We start from the raw sequence: 19395 nt of genomic DNA, 5'->3' as shown, positions 1-19395 counted from the left end.
CACACGCACGCCATCATGAATGCATCTATGTTACGAATATCATCGAAACCAAAAAACGATTGGTAATATTTTTTTTGGGGGGGGGGGGTAGAACTGGATTGGAACCAGTGACCTGAAGGTTTTTGGTCATTCTGTTACTATATAGTCATTCCGTTGTAGTATTATTTTTAATAGTACAACTCTCTATCCTTACGAGTAGCATCAAATGTTTACTTGTTATGTTTTGTGTTCATTCGGTTAAGAGTGACATTCTCTACCCATAACTGTGTGCACTCCTATATCGATAATGATTGTTATAACGTATACTTTCCTTGGCTTTTCCTGTAGGTTTAGTTCGAGAAACAACCTATCGCCACGCAGATGGGTCGTTTTCAGCGTTTCTCAGTAGAGCGGGTAGCACGTGGTGCGTATAATATTGCGTTACCTCGTTATTCTTTCAGGAACTGACCTCTAATTGCCAAGGAAATTAGATTTATATCTTTTGTTGTCGAGATTTTCGTTGATGACTCGTGATTTTACGCAAATTTAGTCATATCGATTAAGTAATGTAAATTAAGTAATGTCTATCCAGGCGCTCCTTAACAAATATGTCTGGTGTCTGATATTGTTTATTGAAGTGGTTAACACTTTAGAAAAGAAAAGAAAAAAACAATTAGCCCACCATTTCTAAACTTTTTAATCTATAGGCTACCATTGGATCCATTGATAATGTAGTTGCAAAGAATTCTGTTCTGATTTCATTAAGTTATTAACCGAGTACCAACTTCAAAATGTAAGAGTGACTTCATTGTTCCAAGTGACAAGCTGTTTGTTTTCAATCTGTCTCTATTTCCTTTGAATAATCTCTCTCAAACACAGACACACACACAAAAGACATCAATTCCGAAGGCACTTTATTCTTTTGTATATTTCGTTTTGAAATTTGTATACCAGCTGACCAACCATGGTACCCCAATGCTGTAATCACGAAGGCACCAATTATACACTCATATAGACGTGTTCATTACTTTGTCGCGACTTGATTTATACAGGTTGACCGCTTTCGTGGCTAAGGTATTTTGTCAAGCCTCAGAACTAACTGCAGTTGATGCCATGGTTCCATGTAGTGCCATTGGCTGGATTGTGAGCAATAGACAACGTGCTAATGGTGCTTTCTATGAAGGACTAGCAGTTATTCACAAAGAAATGACGGTTAGTATATAACGAATGGTTCATCATACAACCATTTTAGATGTTTATTTCATCATATTAATCAGTAAGATAAAAACTGCATAAAAATGAAAATAGTTACATTCTGAGAAGAGGTTTACATGAAATCTAGATTATTCATTTTCACAGTGGAAAAATTGGCGTTTTACACAAACAATTATTGATGTCATTGTTGATATGTAAGACCCCCATTGAGTTAAATTGATTTCAAGTATATGTAGCTGTGAAACATAATTGGAATAGAGAATAAAGTTTCTTTGTTGAGCGTTTAAAACCTGAGCCACCTATGGACTATAAACATTCTCTGTTTGTTGTCGATTTTTCAGGGCGGTATTGAGGGTGACACTGCTATGACTGCCTTCACTTTAATCGCTATGGCTGAATGTAGGTCTACATGTGATCAGGTGGTGAGTACATCATTTTATATGATATTATTACTTTATTACTGTAATAGACATTACTAATGTTAACTTTTTTCTTCTGATTGATGATTTGGTTTACGTTGGTATTCTCAGGGTGTACTAAACATCAATAAACTGGGATCATACTCTATGATACTTCAAGCAATATCAAATGCCAGATACTCTTACCGTGTAGCTAGTAACGGTCGTCAAATTCAGAGCTGAAATAGATGATGGACTCGACGTGTCAGTGTAGTTTTATTTATTCAGGAAACTTCCACCTCTGTGGATAATCGGATAGTGCTTTCCTCTCTACTGTTACGGAAAAAACAGAAAAAAGCCTGCAAATAATTTACGTATCTAGGAAGACAATAAATGGAATGGAATGTATCGATCAAATATAATTCCCATTCAATCACCATCTTTCATCAATCTGTACAATTCTAATTGCAGGGGTTAAAACTAACACTTAACTTAAGCTTATAGCTACAGGATACGTTCAATTTATATCATTAAATGTACCTTACTATAATTCTAAGGACCAACGTAAGGGTTGGTCTGTAGATCTTCTGGTAGCGCCTTGCGAAGAATTTGAGATCCTTGCGAGACGATCGTTTCGACGAATGCTAACTTCTGTTCAAACCGATGCTGGCGAACCACAACCAGCGTATTCAACTAGTCGTTGAATAATAATATATATGAATAGGCATAGTATCTATTTACTGACAGCAAATGTAAAATATTAGTCTCTGTATGCCTTCAGTGCACTAATGTACGGTAAAACGCAAAAGTTATAGGCGGCAAAGCTTCAGACTTTGCCAAACTTAAGCACGTATACGAAAATGACCGAAAACGCATGTGGTTAACTATTTTAAAATTGTTATAGTTTTCGGTAGTTAATGGTGACATTCATCAATGTATTATGTAACGGTGTCACTATACAAATGCCGTAACGCTATAGTACCATAAAAAATAAGGAAATCTTAACAAGTTAAAACATAGTTTACTTGTTTGTTTTTCTTATATATTTTAGAACCCAGCTGCTAAGAACAACGCCATTTCTTACTTGGAGGATCAACTTGATGGACTTCAACGACCATATGTAATTGCTGTGGTGACCTATGCCTTAGCTCTAATGAATAGTGACAGGCGTGCAGATGCCAATATTAAGCTAAGATCTCACTCCGTCCACGATCCAGGTAAGATAGCAATTATAAGAAAAGGAAAAAGAATTTGTGAGCAGCAGAGAACATTATAATTATGTGGAATACTGGCTAATTCATGTTCTTGTAAATATGTGAATTCAAAATTTCGTTATCATGCTCACACCTTTCATTTAAAGGTTGGAATGTGCTTTGCTCAATGTAGCCGTTAAACCCTGAGAAACAATGAAAGCATCTTAACAATTGTACGCCGTAAGGCCCAGACCGGTAATTTTTAAGAAAGTGTATAGATGACTTTTAACCGTATTACGTGAATATGTGAAGTTATCACTGTAGAATCGCGGGTATGGTAAGAAAGTGGTGACACAAGAGGACTCAAGCAAAGACTGAAACCGTTTTCCAGTTTACAAACTGTATCGATAATAAGTTGAACTTGTCCGAATACTGACTTGTAACTAATGATATTAAGTGAAATAATTATATGAAACAAAGGTATAACGAACTCACACATTACTTGCTCACGGGAGACTCTTTATACTTATGATTATCCCAGGTTTACTCCAAAGACAAAGAAGATTCAAACTATCAGAATAAACAAACACACGCACACACAAATGGTAACAGTAACATATCCATCGCTTGTTTTAGGTTAAGAGTTCAAAGAATTTCTCTCCGTTTCCGGAAGTTAGCGTCGACGATCTCGTAGTCCCATCACGCATATACTTATCTTATTCCAGATTATATGAATATGAGTTTCTTTACCCCGGGTTATTTAGATGGTATAGAAGAAGTTATGGGCTTCCTCGAAATAATAAAAGAATTAAGCTGGGAAGGCGTTGCCCTCACTTCAGACGACTTAATCGAACATTTAATGTAATATAAAAAAAATATATATAAGGTGCTCCATGAAAGAATGGATAGAATAATGACAATAAGATATAAATGAATACGGTATCCAACAACGGTTCCTTCGTAGATTTAATTATAAAATTTTATGATATTAAAAGTATTATGGTGTTCAACAGCGGTTCCTTCGTTGTAAGAATTCGGGAGCTAAAAAGTCGTAACGGAATTTAAAACTCCTTTCGTAAAAGAATAATACTGATGTAGCTCTCCCCCTTTCCAGACCCCCCATGTCACTCCCTCTCTCTCCCCCCAACAATTTTCCCTCCTCATATGTACCTCTTCTGCTCTCTCCTCTTCTAACAACTCTCTCTTTCTCTCGCCGATACTCTAAACTCTCTCAATTTGTTTGACACCCTTCCCTGTTTCTCCCCTTCTTGCTTCCTATCCTATAGGTCTCATATTCCCCATCACCTATCCCATAATTTCGTGTCGTCCACACCCTGTAGGATCATACGTCACCAGCACCACCAACCATACCCGGATAGAAACGTACCCTCGCGAAAACACAAAATAATATTATGATACTATAAGGGGAGGAGTCTACTTACATCATTAATTACGAAACAACATCAATACTCTCCCCCCCCCCCACACTTCCCGGAATATCAGTGAACTTCAATATCGTGATTTTGCAGTAAGACGAACACTAACCTGATATTTTCTATCTGTGTTATAAGAAAAACTTAAACCCACACGTCTATCGCAACCCATTGGAGAACTCTTATTCAAAATAGGTGGACGTTGAGAAAACAAGTATTTGCTTGAGTTTAATTAATCAAGCTACAAGAATTAGTATTAAAAACTTAAAAGAAACGCGTTAAAAAGTGAGAAATAAGAAAAATGGAGACAGAATTACATAAGAAGAAAATAAAACAATTGTAACCAGTAAACACCCTGGTAATACTTGCATTTTCCAAGACGTCTTCCACGGCATTTTAATTACCCAGAACAATTTTCCTTTCGACCTATCTTTTTATAAGCTAAGAATTCTCGTGCCTGGGGTGCAGGCAACCAGCAACAAGATGGGCGACCATTCTGGTTTCAACGCCGTCCTTCAGCTCTTTCCGTCGAGACGACCGGGTACGCTCTCTTGGCACAGATCAAACTTCGTGAACTCACATATGCTGCAGAAATTGCAAACTGGTTATCGACGCAACAAAATTATGGTGGAGGATTTGTTTCTACACAAGTAAGATGATCGATTCAAGAATTCCCATATTTTAACTGGAAACCTCCCAATTAGTCCGTTTTTTCATCACTTTCACTGAGTTTATCACATTTACTTGAAATTTTCTTAACGTGGCCTTTTCTTTTCCTGCAAAAAGGCACAGCTGGTTAGCAATTTGTCTCGATACGGTTCATACCACGACAGAGCTCATTCTTATAGGCAACATATAAAGGTTAAACTAAGAGGAATGGCTTGACTAAATATTTGGGTTGTGTTGAAAACATGCAGACATTTACACGGAAGTGGCGTAGCAAGCTATAATTTTTAAGCGTTTTATCGAAATTGTGACTTGTTACGACAAACTTTCGACTACTTGTGAAAATAAAGCAAAAAATAGACGTTTTGTGAAGTAAACGAAATAACGAGTCTTGTCGGTCCCAAACTAATGTCTGTCCATTTGCTGTTGATAATACTTAACATGTACATTGAGCGTTCCATAATGCCAGGATTTAATGATCAAATTCATCTGCTTATTTTCCAGGACACGGTCATCGCCCTGCAATCTCTTTCGGAGTTTTCAGCCCTCACCGTAGGAGGTGACTTGAATCTTCACTGCAACATATCAGGTGCGAGTGGCTTCAAGACAATATTTCGGTTGGAAAATGAAGACACCTTACTTCAGAAGACAGTAGAGGTATACATGTAATTAGTGTTTTATATTGGTATTATATTAATTATAATAAAAATATGTTAATTATATATATTAATCATATTTACGGAATTCGTACATCTTACAAACACACACATGTATACAGAGCACGATACGCCAAGGTAGAAACCACCCAACCAAATATATATATATATATATATATATATATATATATATATATATATATATATATATATATATATATATATATATATATATATATATATATAATATACAGTTCAGATCAATGATAATTGTAATAACTGATTGTCTTGATTTATTTTTAGGTAACGAAAGAGAACATTAGAGACCGACTTTTTGTGGAAACGCAAGGAGAGGGAACTGGAACATTAAATGTACGGCAAGAATTTCATTTTTAACTTGTAATTTATTATAACGAACAGCCTAAACATAAATCGACATTGTAAACAAATAGACAAATTTCAGAGGTAAGCTTTGCTGAAACGTTTTATCAAATTTAGGATAGTTAAATTGTGAACAAGACTGAGTTCAGCAACCAAATCATAAATTGGATTTCTTCATTAACAAGACACCAATGTTCACGGAACATGAGAGAAGTGCCAATCTATCAGATTTAACCAATCCCCCAAAAAATATAAATTGCATTAGCCTGAGATACAATGGAAAGACTTGCACTAAGTTAGTTATGTGTAAAGTCCATATCACGTCATTTTGAACACCAGAGCATAATGTGGCGTGAAAATACACTGTGTAAACTGTGTAAACACATTTGGAGGTTAACGTTAGCAAATATATTTTTGGAAAGTATTTAAGCACGTTAAATTAGATTGGTCCGAGTGGAGGTTATACATCATCGTATGATACAAGTAAACTATTCTAATAAACTGCACACTTGATGGTAATTTTAAGATAAAACTAATATTTTGCAATAGAGAGAAGACGGCGTCGCATCAAATATAATGTATACGTACAAATGCATGTTGCAGCTATATCTTATGTTTCCACTCCTTTGGACCATGTTCTATCATCTACTATCGAATTGAAATGGAGCTCCATAAATCACAGTTGGTGATACTTGGTTGAAAGAAAACTTGCTATAACTTCGTCAATCATATAAAGACGATATGACGTTTAGGCTCTCAGGTTCTGTATGTATAGGTGTGCTGCGTATTACGTATCATGTTGTTTATGTTTTTCGCTCTTGTTCAAACCTTGAGATCTCCAGACACGTCCTTAATTAACATAGGGCTCTGTCATATGAGCCCTTTCTAGTTTCCCGAAACTAATCACTTCCGCTGATCACAAGACGACATCTTTTCAAGCATATTTTCACAACCATCACATATGTTAAGGTATCATTTGTTACAGCGCTTTCCAAAATCTTTGGAGATCTGTAAATATAGTATTAATCACGCTCAAAATTATCTAGAGCTGTATCTATACGGCTCTGTTAGGAACGATATGACGGCGATGATGGAAAGCCTCATAGATAATCTATTGTAGCTTAAGGCATCATTCCTTGTCCATCCAAACTACTGTCTTCCTTGGTGAATATGATATTATTGTGCGTGTTGGATTGATTATCAACAAATATATTCCACTATAGGTCGAAGTGAAATACAACGAAAATAGTAACGACAGAAGAGAACTGTGTCCATTTGATATGGTCATCTCTACCAGGAGAATTAACACGGATCAAGACCCCGATGAAGAAATACGGTACCTTGTGGGCGACGAGCTTTTAATTAACATTGAAGTTTCGTAAGTCATTGAGATATACAAATTAATAAATAAATAAATAAATAAATAAATAAATAAACAAACAGAAAAATAATATATAAATATATACATATACATATATATATCTATATATATATCTATATCTATCTATATATATATCCATATATCTATATATATCTATATATATATATATATGTATATATGTATATATATATATATATATATATATATATATATATATATATATATATATATATATATATATATATATATATATATATATATATATATTTCCTTGTGAACTTGACGTCATTAATCTCTTATAACATGCTAACGTGTTATACTGAAGAATAATCGAGTTGATTTCTGTGAAAGAAAAGCCTCCAAAATATATATTTAAAATGAGAAGTAAATGAAGATAACAACTTGACATGCAATGCTAGGTAAAAATTACTTTTGAATGGCACATAAAGAAATGATAAAATTGTACATGATGGTTGTGGAATAGAAAACTACGTATTCAGTAGTTTGGGAATATTTAATTCACAATGCAATCAGTACAATTTAATCCTGTTTCTCGAATGGTAAGAATTCAAAGCATTAGGTGTCTTTGTTGAGAGACAAATGATTTGTTCGGTTAAGGCTCATTTAGTTGATAAAATGAGCAGTTAGCCTATAATATCCAAACTATAGCACCAAATTTGACACATTGCAAATCTCTTTTGTTTATGTGTAGCGGTGTTAATTATAAACAAGTTACTTCCTCCAACTAAATCGTTCATACCTGCACGTTCTGATTTTTGTAGCTATTTGGGCGACACCAACACCAGCATGGGTATTATAGATTTTGGACTATTCACAGGTTTTACTCCAAATAAGACGAGCTGCGAAAAGGTAATGTGATCATTTACTCGTTATGACAAAATCAACCAATGTCAATTTATTTTTGTAATATTTTCTTCGGAGGCATGAAGTTCAGAATGCGTCAGTATTATTGATATCATTGTTTGATTTATGACTGCATGAACGAGGTAGCTATGTTTTTACCAGCGTATATGTTTAAAACATCTCATTAATAGTGAGAGTATACCGTAGGCGATATTTAGACAAGCCTGTTTTAAGAACATCCTCAGCAGTTTCCTCAAACTACAGAAATATGAATAAATCACAAAACCTACAATTTTAAAACGTTTACCGTCTTTGAACTAGTTTCTTGAGCAGAGACTATTACTCATAATGGTTTACGTTTCAATTTCTTTTTGCATGACAAGGGTTTAAAAATATCGACAACAAACCAGGGGCGTCGGAGCCGGTACAATATTCACGGCGCCAAAAAAGAAAGAAAGTAGGACTAAGGAAAAAAAATGGCAAAAAATAAAGAACCAAAATGAAACATACTTCAAAAATGTGTTTCAGAAGATTAATCGGGTACACAAACAGACAATGGAGAACGCACAGAAGTCTTTTTTTCAAGCTCTGGAAGGGCCATTTCGTGCAATCTGGGAGGCTTTTTTCAAAATTTTCTCCTATACGCTACGCGCCAACTATGGTGGCGCGTAGCGTAGTTTGACCTACCAAACGTCCCCCTGATAACTATGATAGATGGCCACACTCTGATCTGCCGTACCAATTCCAAATAGCTTCCAACGCCCCTGCAAACACATGTTAAGATAACCTTTAAGCCTACGAATAGTACATATTAGCATGTGTTTGTTCGATGTGCGTTGTTATTGATCATTGCGAAAACAGTTTGAAGCTTGAGATAAATCACATTGTTTATATGCAAAATTGTATTAGTTATTGAGTTAATCTGGTGAGGAGTGGAATATAAAGATGAATCAAGTTGCGAAGCGCACCCAGCTGATATAATACAGATAAGATATTATTTGGAGTATCATTGAATATGGAACATGTATCAACGTTTATGGTGTTCCTATAGAGTGCCATGAGTTCTGAAATCGACGTATGAGGAATTATGTATCCTCCAAATGAGACAGCGAGAAACTGACAAATGCCAAGTTTATTCGATATATGTCTAATATTTTCACTAATGACAGTTTACTTCCAGTCAAGAAAGATACACATTGAGATGTGACAAGTGTTCTCCATAAGAGTGCGAGAAATAAACAAATGTAAATTTTATTTGACATATGTCAATTTCTCGTACATATGGCGGTTTCTTCCAATCTAAAGCGTAATGACATGTGATAGAGTCCTCTTAAACAGTTGCTAGAAATTGTGATGTGTCAATTTAATTTGACATATGCCGATTTTGTCAAATCATAATCATAGAACTTGAATGAAACATCGAGAAAACGGAAATTGTCAGTTGTGCGCAACTCATCAGAAATCGATTTCTCGTACATTTAACGATATTGTCGATCTACGACTTATGACTGCCTATAGTCTTACGATAAACTTTCCATCTTTTCCAATAAGTTTTCAAAGGAATTTCAACTCATTCACAAATTGCTGCAACTCATGGACAGCTACTCAGGAACGGCGCGTGGCATATTCTATATCTGTTTTTGTTTTAATTATGATTGCTATAATTGAAAATGTGATAATACTTTTATAAATCAAATCACATATCGCCACAAGTGGTTAATTATTTCTTTCGTGTTATACATATACCAACTTTCAGGCTAATACTAGTAAATTATTTCTTTCGTGGTACTAATATGCCGATATCTCTGTAATAATTAATATTTGTAAGCTTTTGTGTAAGTATTCATGGATATAACTATAATACGCGATCGCATTATCTGAGTTATATGTTAACTTCATCCATGCAACTTTTTCACCTATAACAGGTCGTAAAAGAGAATAGCTTTGTCGCAAGATATGAAGTGTCAGACCGTTCAGTTATTTTCTATACTGATTACTTTCCCATACAACGCGAAGGCTCTATAAGCTTTGAATTTCAGGCTACGTGTGCATTCAACGTCACCAACATTCATCACGCAGCTGTTAGAGTGTATGACTATTACGATCCAGGTTAGTAACTAATACTTCATATAAAGCGTGATGATTTTCCTGATTTTAAGTTAAACGTATCTGTAAATTGCTTCTGTTCCTCGTATCTACACTAGGCTACACATGGAATACAATTCCAATGAATTAAATCGTTAAACATGTGTACGGTTGCCACAACTTGCCAGGCATAAGGTTCGAGTTCACGTTTGCATATAACCTTACATGGTCTTTTAATCTTTCTATCCATGCACTTCCCAACTTCTCAATAGTCTAATCCAATAATACTGTAGTGAAGCCAAATTTTGTAGTTTGCACCCTATGCATATTTTTGTGTTGTTACGTAATAGGCTGTATGTAGCGTTAGTTGTGCACATAGCTTTTGCACGTGTGTTTGTCAGTTCTGTACACGCTGCGATGATGGCTAGCAGCGTCACTGCAGAGCTCCGGGGTTCGCCTCATAAACCCCTTAGTCCTTAATTTGATTGCTCTCGTGTCATTAATTGCCCAGAGATACCCATATCTGGACTGTCTGGTTGTCAGTGAGGAGATGTCCCCCTTCTAAGAGAAAGGATGCCTCGGGTTTCGGCTTCAGACGAGAAGCCACGTTTCAATACGAAAACCACAATCAAGAAATCCCATAAAATGCAAATATGTCGTCTTGAGTAATAACAGTAGTAGCTTTTCACGTTCAAATGATCAAATCCAATTCAGTAAATGTTTCATTTATTTCCGACCGACTCTGCCAAATGCAAGAAGAACTATTTTTGTCCTTATATACATCATTGTGTTCATAAAATATAACGAAAGGTCCTTCCATATTGGGCCGCGCAAGCGACCCGCATTTATATACGGAGATATGTAAGTTTATGTATAGCGTTCTGACGTATAGGGAAGTATATAGGCCTGCATTCTGTAAAATTGTAATGACGCACGTGTACAAACTCGGCTAGGTTAACCGTGTGTGTGAACATTGGTTTCCTTGCATATGTGAGTTATGTAGACATATACTCCACAAAACACATTTAATGTATTATTTTCTAGGCGGCGAATCATATCATATGCATATCGTATGCTATATTAATTCATATCATAACTCCACATCGTATATGATGATATCACAGGTGTAACTTTGCAATGTCCGTTGCAGCTGTTACACAAATTATTCAGACGTCTCCAAGAGTCTAATAGGACTTGAATTGGGCTATAGCATTGAATAATGATCATGATTTGTTCAGTTTCAGAGCCTGCGCAAAGCATCTTCGCTATTTAACGTTTAATCATGCTCAAACTGGCAACTTATGTCAACAATTAACAGCATGTAGTTCATATCATATAGGCATATTTTAATATCACACATTAGTTTCGAAGTGAGTTTTCATAATTTTGTTTTTTAATGATCTTTTCAATCTGTTCTTTTATAGATGAGGAGTGCATACAATTCTATACAGGAGAAGGTTCAAATGTAGTACAGACGCTGTGTAACGATGACGAATGTACTTGTATTTCAAGTAAGTCGATCCATGTCATAAAGGCTGAGCTGATGGAAATTTATTTCATGTGTGATGTAAAAGTCAGGTTTGTACCCCTCGTGTGACAGTAGGCCTATAAAACACCCTCACGGGATCCACTGACTATCCTAACCGACAGGTTAAAGCCATTCCCACGTAATTTTCTACACTAGTGAATAATTAGTCCGGTTGTAGGGAGGTAAATCGATTCTATGAATGGTCCATTGTGCTTCTAATTGGCTCAGTTGAATCGGATTTCCTGATTTGAATATAATCAAATGTTTTTATTATTGTATCATTCAGGGGAAATTTTCCATGAAAGTAATTTCTCCGGTTGCATCTGTTATGATGGAGGCGGGCACGGAAGGGGGAAAGGGGGAGCGGGGTTGTCTCGAATAGAGTTCTCGAGGAAAGTCCTGCACCATCACCACATCAGTTTAGTACCTAGGCAAATATACCTTCTCGGAGTAAATGTCCATCCCGTGATAAAAACATTTCATTAGACAACAGTTTGTCACACTTCTTTTAATCATGACTTGTAACGAAAGCACATTAAAAATGAGGAAAACTGGAACAGTGTGCTTCATTAAAATGTACCACGATCTCTTCTATATCTACCTGAAAAATACAATTCAATTCATTAACATAATTGGTAGATTAATTACGAGATGTGCATACTTCCATTGTATTATCTATACTTGTATACAATAATGGTATACCTACAAGCAAAGAAACAAGATTGGGGCAACAATCCACAACATGGCATGACAATGCAGATCAGACCACATAGACGTTCTTAACTTGGTTATCTCAGAACAGATTTTCCAGTTGATGTAAATTAATCTATACTCTATTGATACTGACATCCAATAAAAACAACGTTAAGTAGCTTGAATATATATATATATATATATATATATATATATATATATATATATATATATATATATATATATATATATATATATATATATATATATATATATATATATATATATATATATATATATATATATATATATATATATATATATATATATATATATATATATATATATATATATATAGTAAATGTTGCATTTCAAAATCCAGAAACTGTTTGCCTTTCTTCAGCTTTTCAGATATGCATCTTGCATATGGTTTTTATAGTTAATGAACAGTCTTTCCAGTGATAAATTACTTACTAGTAAAAGGATCACAATGATGTTAATCTTGATATTTCAAAGTTCAATAGTGCAATAATGAAGCAAACTACTCCATTTTTCAGGAGGAGTATTCTCCTTTGAAGGATGACCTAGCTACAAAACAAAGCTACTTTTGACATCTTGTAGACCGTTACAAAATACTTCTTTCTGTCCATATGAATGTCTACACCATCACACACACACATATACACACAAATAAATAAATAAATATATATATATATATATATATATATATATATATATATATATATATATATAATATATATATATATATATATATATATATATATATATATATATATATATATATATATATATATATATATATATATATAATGACCATTTAAACATCTGAATTCATCAATTTTATTAGCATGGACTACTTAGTGTAACACATCGACCATTGTGTCGTATTTAGTACCTCAGATGCAACACAAGATTCAAAATGAAAACATCCATATGGACACAAAAAACGTGTTCATGGTACATTAGAAATCTAGAATATTTTTCTAATTTTTAAAGCAATGGATAAATATTCAAAATTTGGCTTACAGTGAGGAGCTGAAGTCATCATATATATACTATTCATTAAAGAAGTATTGCAAAGATTCAGCATTAAATGTAAAATATAATTTTGTCTTTGGCTATTACATATCGACCTAATGTCATTCTTAGGTCATTCTAGGTATATGGTCATTCTTTAACATCAGGTAATGCCTCCATTAGAGCTGAATCGATCAATTGAACCAACAAGATTATTCTAATTCTTAAAGCTTTGCAAATGAAGAGTGATAAGAATATCATTCTGTCATCAAAGCTAAACATTTGAAATGATCGAAGTAAACTGCTATACTCGGCGTAAAGTTGATCTTCTGCACAGATGTTTATGAGTTAACCTCTTCAGTTTTAATATGTCTTTATAAATATAAAATAAACTCTTAACTGCAAACATGTGAGAATTCCATTGAAAGTGTTCGGAGTGATCAGTCTTTTCTTGGAATGAATTCATTCACTAATTATGAAGCTAACTTGCCACAGAACCGTTCTTTGGGATTACGTGTGTTTTCATCATCTTCTTCTATCTTCTTTCAAGGTGAATGCCCTCCTTGTTTTGATAGACCGGATACTGGTGAACTATTGATCGCTGCGTGTGTTAGTGCTCAAACATATGGTAAAGTATATTTTGACACAAGATCTTTTTATCTGTCTCAGATATGCCTTAATTGTCATCATCACTGAAGACATTGTGTGCAATCCTCACAGCATCGACATTGGCCGTGGGTGAAAAAGCAGTATTAAACATCTGATACGAATTCTCATTTCAAACTTATAATATATTATATTCATTATCATTATATACCAATGAAAACAATCTTCAAGTGGTTGTTGGTATTGCAACGCTTGCCGAAAGTCAACAGTTTCAACACAGCGCATGTGAGAAACCAGAAAAGAGTGGAGATACCTTTAATGGTTAGACCAGTGAGAGATATATACGTGAGGAACGAGTCTGCAAACGGGCCGCAATACCTTACCATTAATCTAATTTGCTAAATGCATAGTGACCAACTAGATTAACTTGACATTACTAAAGAGTGAGCAGTCTGAGTATTCAAAACAAACTCAACTATGAGCAAGTGAGAAATTAAGATTCCTCCCGAGTAAATTCTTTTGTTCCAACAGTGAGTAATCGAAATCCCTAATTAGTAGATAGCATTAAGGTTGTGGGCAACTTCTCATGAGTATGACAGTGAGTAACTTCTCACTAGCACCTTACAGTGAACGAGAAGATACTCACAGGTTATTTGTCAAGGATATATGGTTTCAGATACATTACTGCTATAGTGGTTGAGTCATCAGAATGCACGAAATAATTTGTCAAGAAGATATGGTCTCAGATCCAGTACTGCTATAGAGGTTGAGTCATCAGAATGTATGACTTAATTTATCAAGGAGATATGGTTTCAGATACATTACTGCTATAGTGGTTGAGTCATTAGAATGTACGACTTAATTTGTCAAAGAAATTAGGATCTCATATCCAGTACTGCTATAGAGGTTGAGTCATCAGAATGTACGACTTAATTTGTCAAAGAAATTATGGTCTCAGATACATTACTGCTATAGTGGTTGAGTCATCAGAATATACGACTTAATTTTTCAAGGAGATGTGGTCTCAGATCCAGTACTGCTATAGAGGTTGAGTCATCAGAATATGCGAATGATATATTCTGGTCATTTTTAAAATATTTTAAAAGTGAACTTCTTGAAAACCGATCACATTAAAACCAGCCGTTGAAATTATTGCATTTCTCGTTGGATTATCAACCATCGATACTAAAATTCTGTCTAAAGTTTATCCTTTAGTTCGATGCTTGCAAGTAGTGATGATGCAACAAATAGCATGGTAGCGCACACTTGAGTTTGACTAGCAATTATTAGCGTTTTGACTGTATATACAAAATATTGACAATTATCACAGTACCATGGTGTTTGTTTATCCTGCTGCAGTCTATTCAAAACATGTCCAATATATTTTTTCATAATATTTCGATGTCTTTTGTTGTTCTTTCGTTCTAGTGTATCATTTGCAGGTTACGAACATACGAGAGGAAGACGGATACAAAGTCGTCAACGCAACTATTTTGGATCCAATTAAGAGAGGTAATGACAAATGACAAATGGAGGAAATATACGTTAAAAGTAGTACGAAATATATAGTTTCGTTCACCAAATGAACATCTTTTAGCACTAATTAAGTTACATTCGAAAGAGAAACTTTCGTTGCCTTGACATTTTTGGACACAGCATTATTCAAACGTTGAATTACTTCAAAATAAACCAGAAAGTATAAAGGCTATGACTTACCACTCGCTGTGCCGACAATTAATAATTTGAATGTTTATGCAGTATTAAAAAGACATTTGCAGACGGATTTATGGAGGAAATTCAACATTACTACAACAATATTTAAATGCTATATTGTGTTATAAAATGCTAGTGGTGGTAACCCAATTTGTACAGTTCAAAACTAGACTTGCTGGTATAATTTGGTTACTAATTGCTGCCATTCAACGTATTAACTTCGTTATATGTTGGATGGTCCTCTGTAATAGTAAGCAACGACTATTATAGAAATACTGTGCGAAACAACCGACAGATACCAAAGCAATCTGTAAACTTGAATCTGCAGCCAGAAGTAAGCATTGAAATCAATTCCACGTTGCAGTGAGTATAGTTGTGGATTTGACAACAATAGCCTTAAATGGAAACCAAGAAAATTAAATAAGCACAAAAGATTAATAAGAAGACTTTAATCGCAAAGGAACCAAAAACCAGATGTTATAAACGATCGCAGCCCATGTGTTGACTTGCTACACTCATTGCTATCGAAATTGTCTGATTTTGGTACGATTTATGATTTGTCTGATTTTAGTTTTTATAACAGTATCGAAGTTGCACAGAATCAACACAATTTTTGGAAATTAATTCTGCGATATCTCATGATGTCCAATACGTGCGCCAGCTTAACTTTCTGTATATATTTGAAGACATTTATACATTTCAACCATCAAGGGTTTTAACTAATGCTGCCATTCGTATGATGTTTCCAGAATTCCACAGAAAATGATATCTAATTACAAGCCTTTCTTTCGATTCCATAGGTGATGAAAGAGATGTCCATATGCATGACTCTCGTGAGTTCTGGCTCAGCAGAGCTTGTCGTTGTCCCGATATAAGAATTAGGCAGTACTTGTTAATTGGCAGTAATACATTGGAGTATACAAAACCAGACGGGAATGGTGCGGTTAAAGGGTGAGTGTATGTAGATGCCAACGAAGCATAACATGATATGTTATGTTACGTAATACTGTAACATATATATAACGATGACAAGAGGCGAACTTTGAATTTCATTAGATGGGTTGTCCGTTGACAAACTGAATTTGTTTTACACATTTGCGAAGACATGTCTCTCAACAGCATATTGTAGCTACTTTTCTTGCAAATAGACAGCTAGGTATAATGGACAAAATACTGGTATAAATTGAAAGTTTATTATGTTACTTAATTAATGAACCGCAACATTAGGGAAATACCATACTACTAAATCTTGTCTGTCTGTTGAATTTATGATGTCTAATTGTGAACTTTTTTTGAAACATTTCAAGGACAACCCGCTAACATTTTAGTAGAAAAGATATAAGCGTGTGATAAATATATTTGAGTAAAGTACAGTTTGTCTGGTGGAAATAAGTAACCATCAACAATGTCTAGTGTTCAAAACAAAATCTTCATATATGATAATAAGATAACGAGTACATGTCTTACTTCCTACCACCGGGATACTCTTGAAATATGTCATGATTATAATGCTTGTGATAGTAACATTTCGACTAACAGTTATATCACACATAGGAAAATTGCCTTGTTCCCATAATCACCACGAATGATATGAATATAGTGTGGTTTTAAATGCTGGTACGCAAATGCCTCTTTTTCAGTGTATCCTTGCTATATCTTTACGTGCTTTACTTTAATAAGACATGAGATTTTGAAATCATGAAGAGAAAACTTTCCTTTAGTTTCAAAAGTAATAAAATTAGCCGAACATGTCTGCAGTTATTTTTAAGGCCAACAGCTCACTAATTGGTTAGAAATGTAAGCGTTGTCTGCCAGACGCTTCATTTGCCACCTTTATTCCTTAATCACTGCAACAAAGTATTATATATACTTTTGTGGATGGTAATCACTACTTATTGGGTGTAAAGTACAAATGCTTAGGTCCAGTATCACAACATCTCATTATATTACCATCAACCGTCTAAACCTCTGTTTTTATTTATCTGTAGGTATCGCTACGTCATTGACAACAATTCAATCATGACACGTTGGAGAAAAAGTTTTCACAGGGAAGTCCGAATACCCATCCGCGATGGTAACAGTGGCTGCAACTAATTAAAAAACGTTGAATTTTAATTCAAATTTTTTTAAAGCAGCAACGTGGAATTAAAATAAGTAGAGAATATGTGGCAGCTGGTATTGGTATTAATACTCTATTTTTCCAATCTCTATTATCCATAATTTTAGAGTTAAACTTAGGTAGCATGTCTTACGACTTTTCTCAGATTTCATTTCATTTCTTTTCCTCTTATAACAAGAGAACGGAGAGCTGCTTTCAATCAGTAATCTGCAGGTTTTTTTTAAGTCTAACGTCGCCATGCTATAAATCAGTATGTCGTTCTGTCATTTGTTTTGATCTCATGAATAGGATAAATCAAGAGAAATAAGGTCAATTAAAGATATGTATCACTTTGGGACCAATGAGCGAGAGTTGCAAACTGCAACCGGAAGGTGGAAATCTTTGGAACAAGAGACATCCTAAAGAATTTTAATGAAGTGATTAGCCATCAATTAACTATACTTCTAGTTCTTAGTTTGAAGTAGATATTCGATGATTTTTTGAAAACTAATTAATCGAGCCTTTTTAAATGTGAAAGTGGTAGTAGAGTGGGTAGCTAAACATCTCATGAACAGTGCTATAGTTATATAGCTTTGTCTTTGACAATAAAGTAATGTTTCTCAAAACTATTTTCTATGAGCTTCTTCTTTTTTTTCCATACAAACTGCAAAAAGGGTAAATATAAATTTTCATGATTCAGGCAGGAACCGACATTTCCTTTCCCCGTATATATATAAAGGCCCAAACGCCCCGAAAGCCCCAATCCTCATATGTCTCCTCGTTATTCGTCACAATTAACCTGCAGATAGCAAATTCTATATGCCGAAGACATGTTCTCTTTAATAATTGCCTTGCACTGAATGCTTCAAGACTGTTGATTAACATGAGTTGATACCTTTCCTGTTAATTCTACCCTTATATACTTGTAAGACCCAAACGCCCCGAAAGCCCCAATCCTAATATGTCTCCTCGTGATTCGTCACAATTAACCTGCAGATAGCAAATTCTATATGCCGAAGACATGTTCTCTTTAATAATTGCCTTGCACTGAATGCTTCAAGACTGGTTAAGCTTTACGCATGCATACTGCATTAATAAACGCACCAGATATTACATAAACGTATATACATACACGTTCTCTAATACAACCTATGTACTGTATAAAAGTCCAATACACAATAAGGTGATAATAAGACTTCAAAAGAAACTTTAAAAAGTTTTCATTTCCTAAACAATTTTAAGCGAACTGTTTCTCTCTGCCGGATTTCGTATTTAAAAAAACTGAATGTGACGCGTTAATTACTACAGAAGTTAACTTCAACTATTAAAAGAATTTTAACAGAGTAATATCTTCCAAAAAAAAAAAAACTGCAAGAGGAGCATCCGTTGTTTTGACGTACTCTGTACCTATCCGTTTGAACGCAGAACGACCAATTGAAAGTATGTGTTGGCAGAACGAGACCAAAGT

General features: G+C 34.5%; 1 protein-coding gene across 1 annotated transcript in view; it reads left to right on the top strand.

The window, feature by feature from the left end:
• Nucleotides 1-18556, top strand: part of LOC139980279 (complement C3-like) — a 59917-nt gene extending 41361 nt beyond the window's left edge. Inside the window, exons 24-38 of the mRNA XM_071991823.1 lie at nucleotides 328-403; nucleotides 1032-1191; nucleotides 1536-1616; nucleotides 2644-2809; nucleotides 4660-4868; nucleotides 5389-5541; nucleotides 5844-5912; nucleotides 7145-7299; nucleotides 8085-8172; nucleotides 10092-10275; nucleotides 11676-11762; nucleotides 14061-14138; nucleotides 15545-15628; nucleotides 16630-16780; nucleotides 17818-18556. Coding sequence (XP_071847924.1) covers nucleotides 328-403; nucleotides 1032-1191; nucleotides 1536-1616; nucleotides 2644-2809; nucleotides 4660-4868; nucleotides 5389-5541; nucleotides 5844-5912; nucleotides 7145-7299; nucleotides 8085-8172; nucleotides 10092-10275; nucleotides 11676-11762; nucleotides 14061-14138; nucleotides 15545-15628; nucleotides 16630-16780; nucleotides 17818-17923 — 1847 coding nt within the window. The 3' untranslated portion in view covers nucleotides 17924-18556. The remainder of the gene's footprint in view (nucleotides 1-327; nucleotides 404-1031; nucleotides 1192-1535; nucleotides 1617-2643; nucleotides 2810-4659; nucleotides 4869-5388; nucleotides 5542-5843; nucleotides 5913-7144; nucleotides 7300-8084; nucleotides 8173-10091; nucleotides 10276-11675; nucleotides 11763-14060; nucleotides 14139-15544; nucleotides 15629-16629; nucleotides 16781-17817) is intronic.
• The last annotated feature ends 839 nt before the right edge of the window (nucleotides 18557-19395 follow it).

Source organism: Apostichopus japonicus, chromosome 14, assembly GCF_037975245.1.
Source record: "Apostichopus japonicus isolate 1M-3 chromosome 14, ASM3797524v1, whole genome shotgun sequence".
Classification (NCBI taxonomy): Eukaryota; Metazoa; Echinodermata; class Holothuroidea; order Aspidochirotida; family Stichopodidae; genus Apostichopus; species Apostichopus japonicus.
The sequence above is the reverse complement of the archived record's forward strand: the minus strand, read 5'-3'. Positions and strand labels throughout refer to the sequence as shown.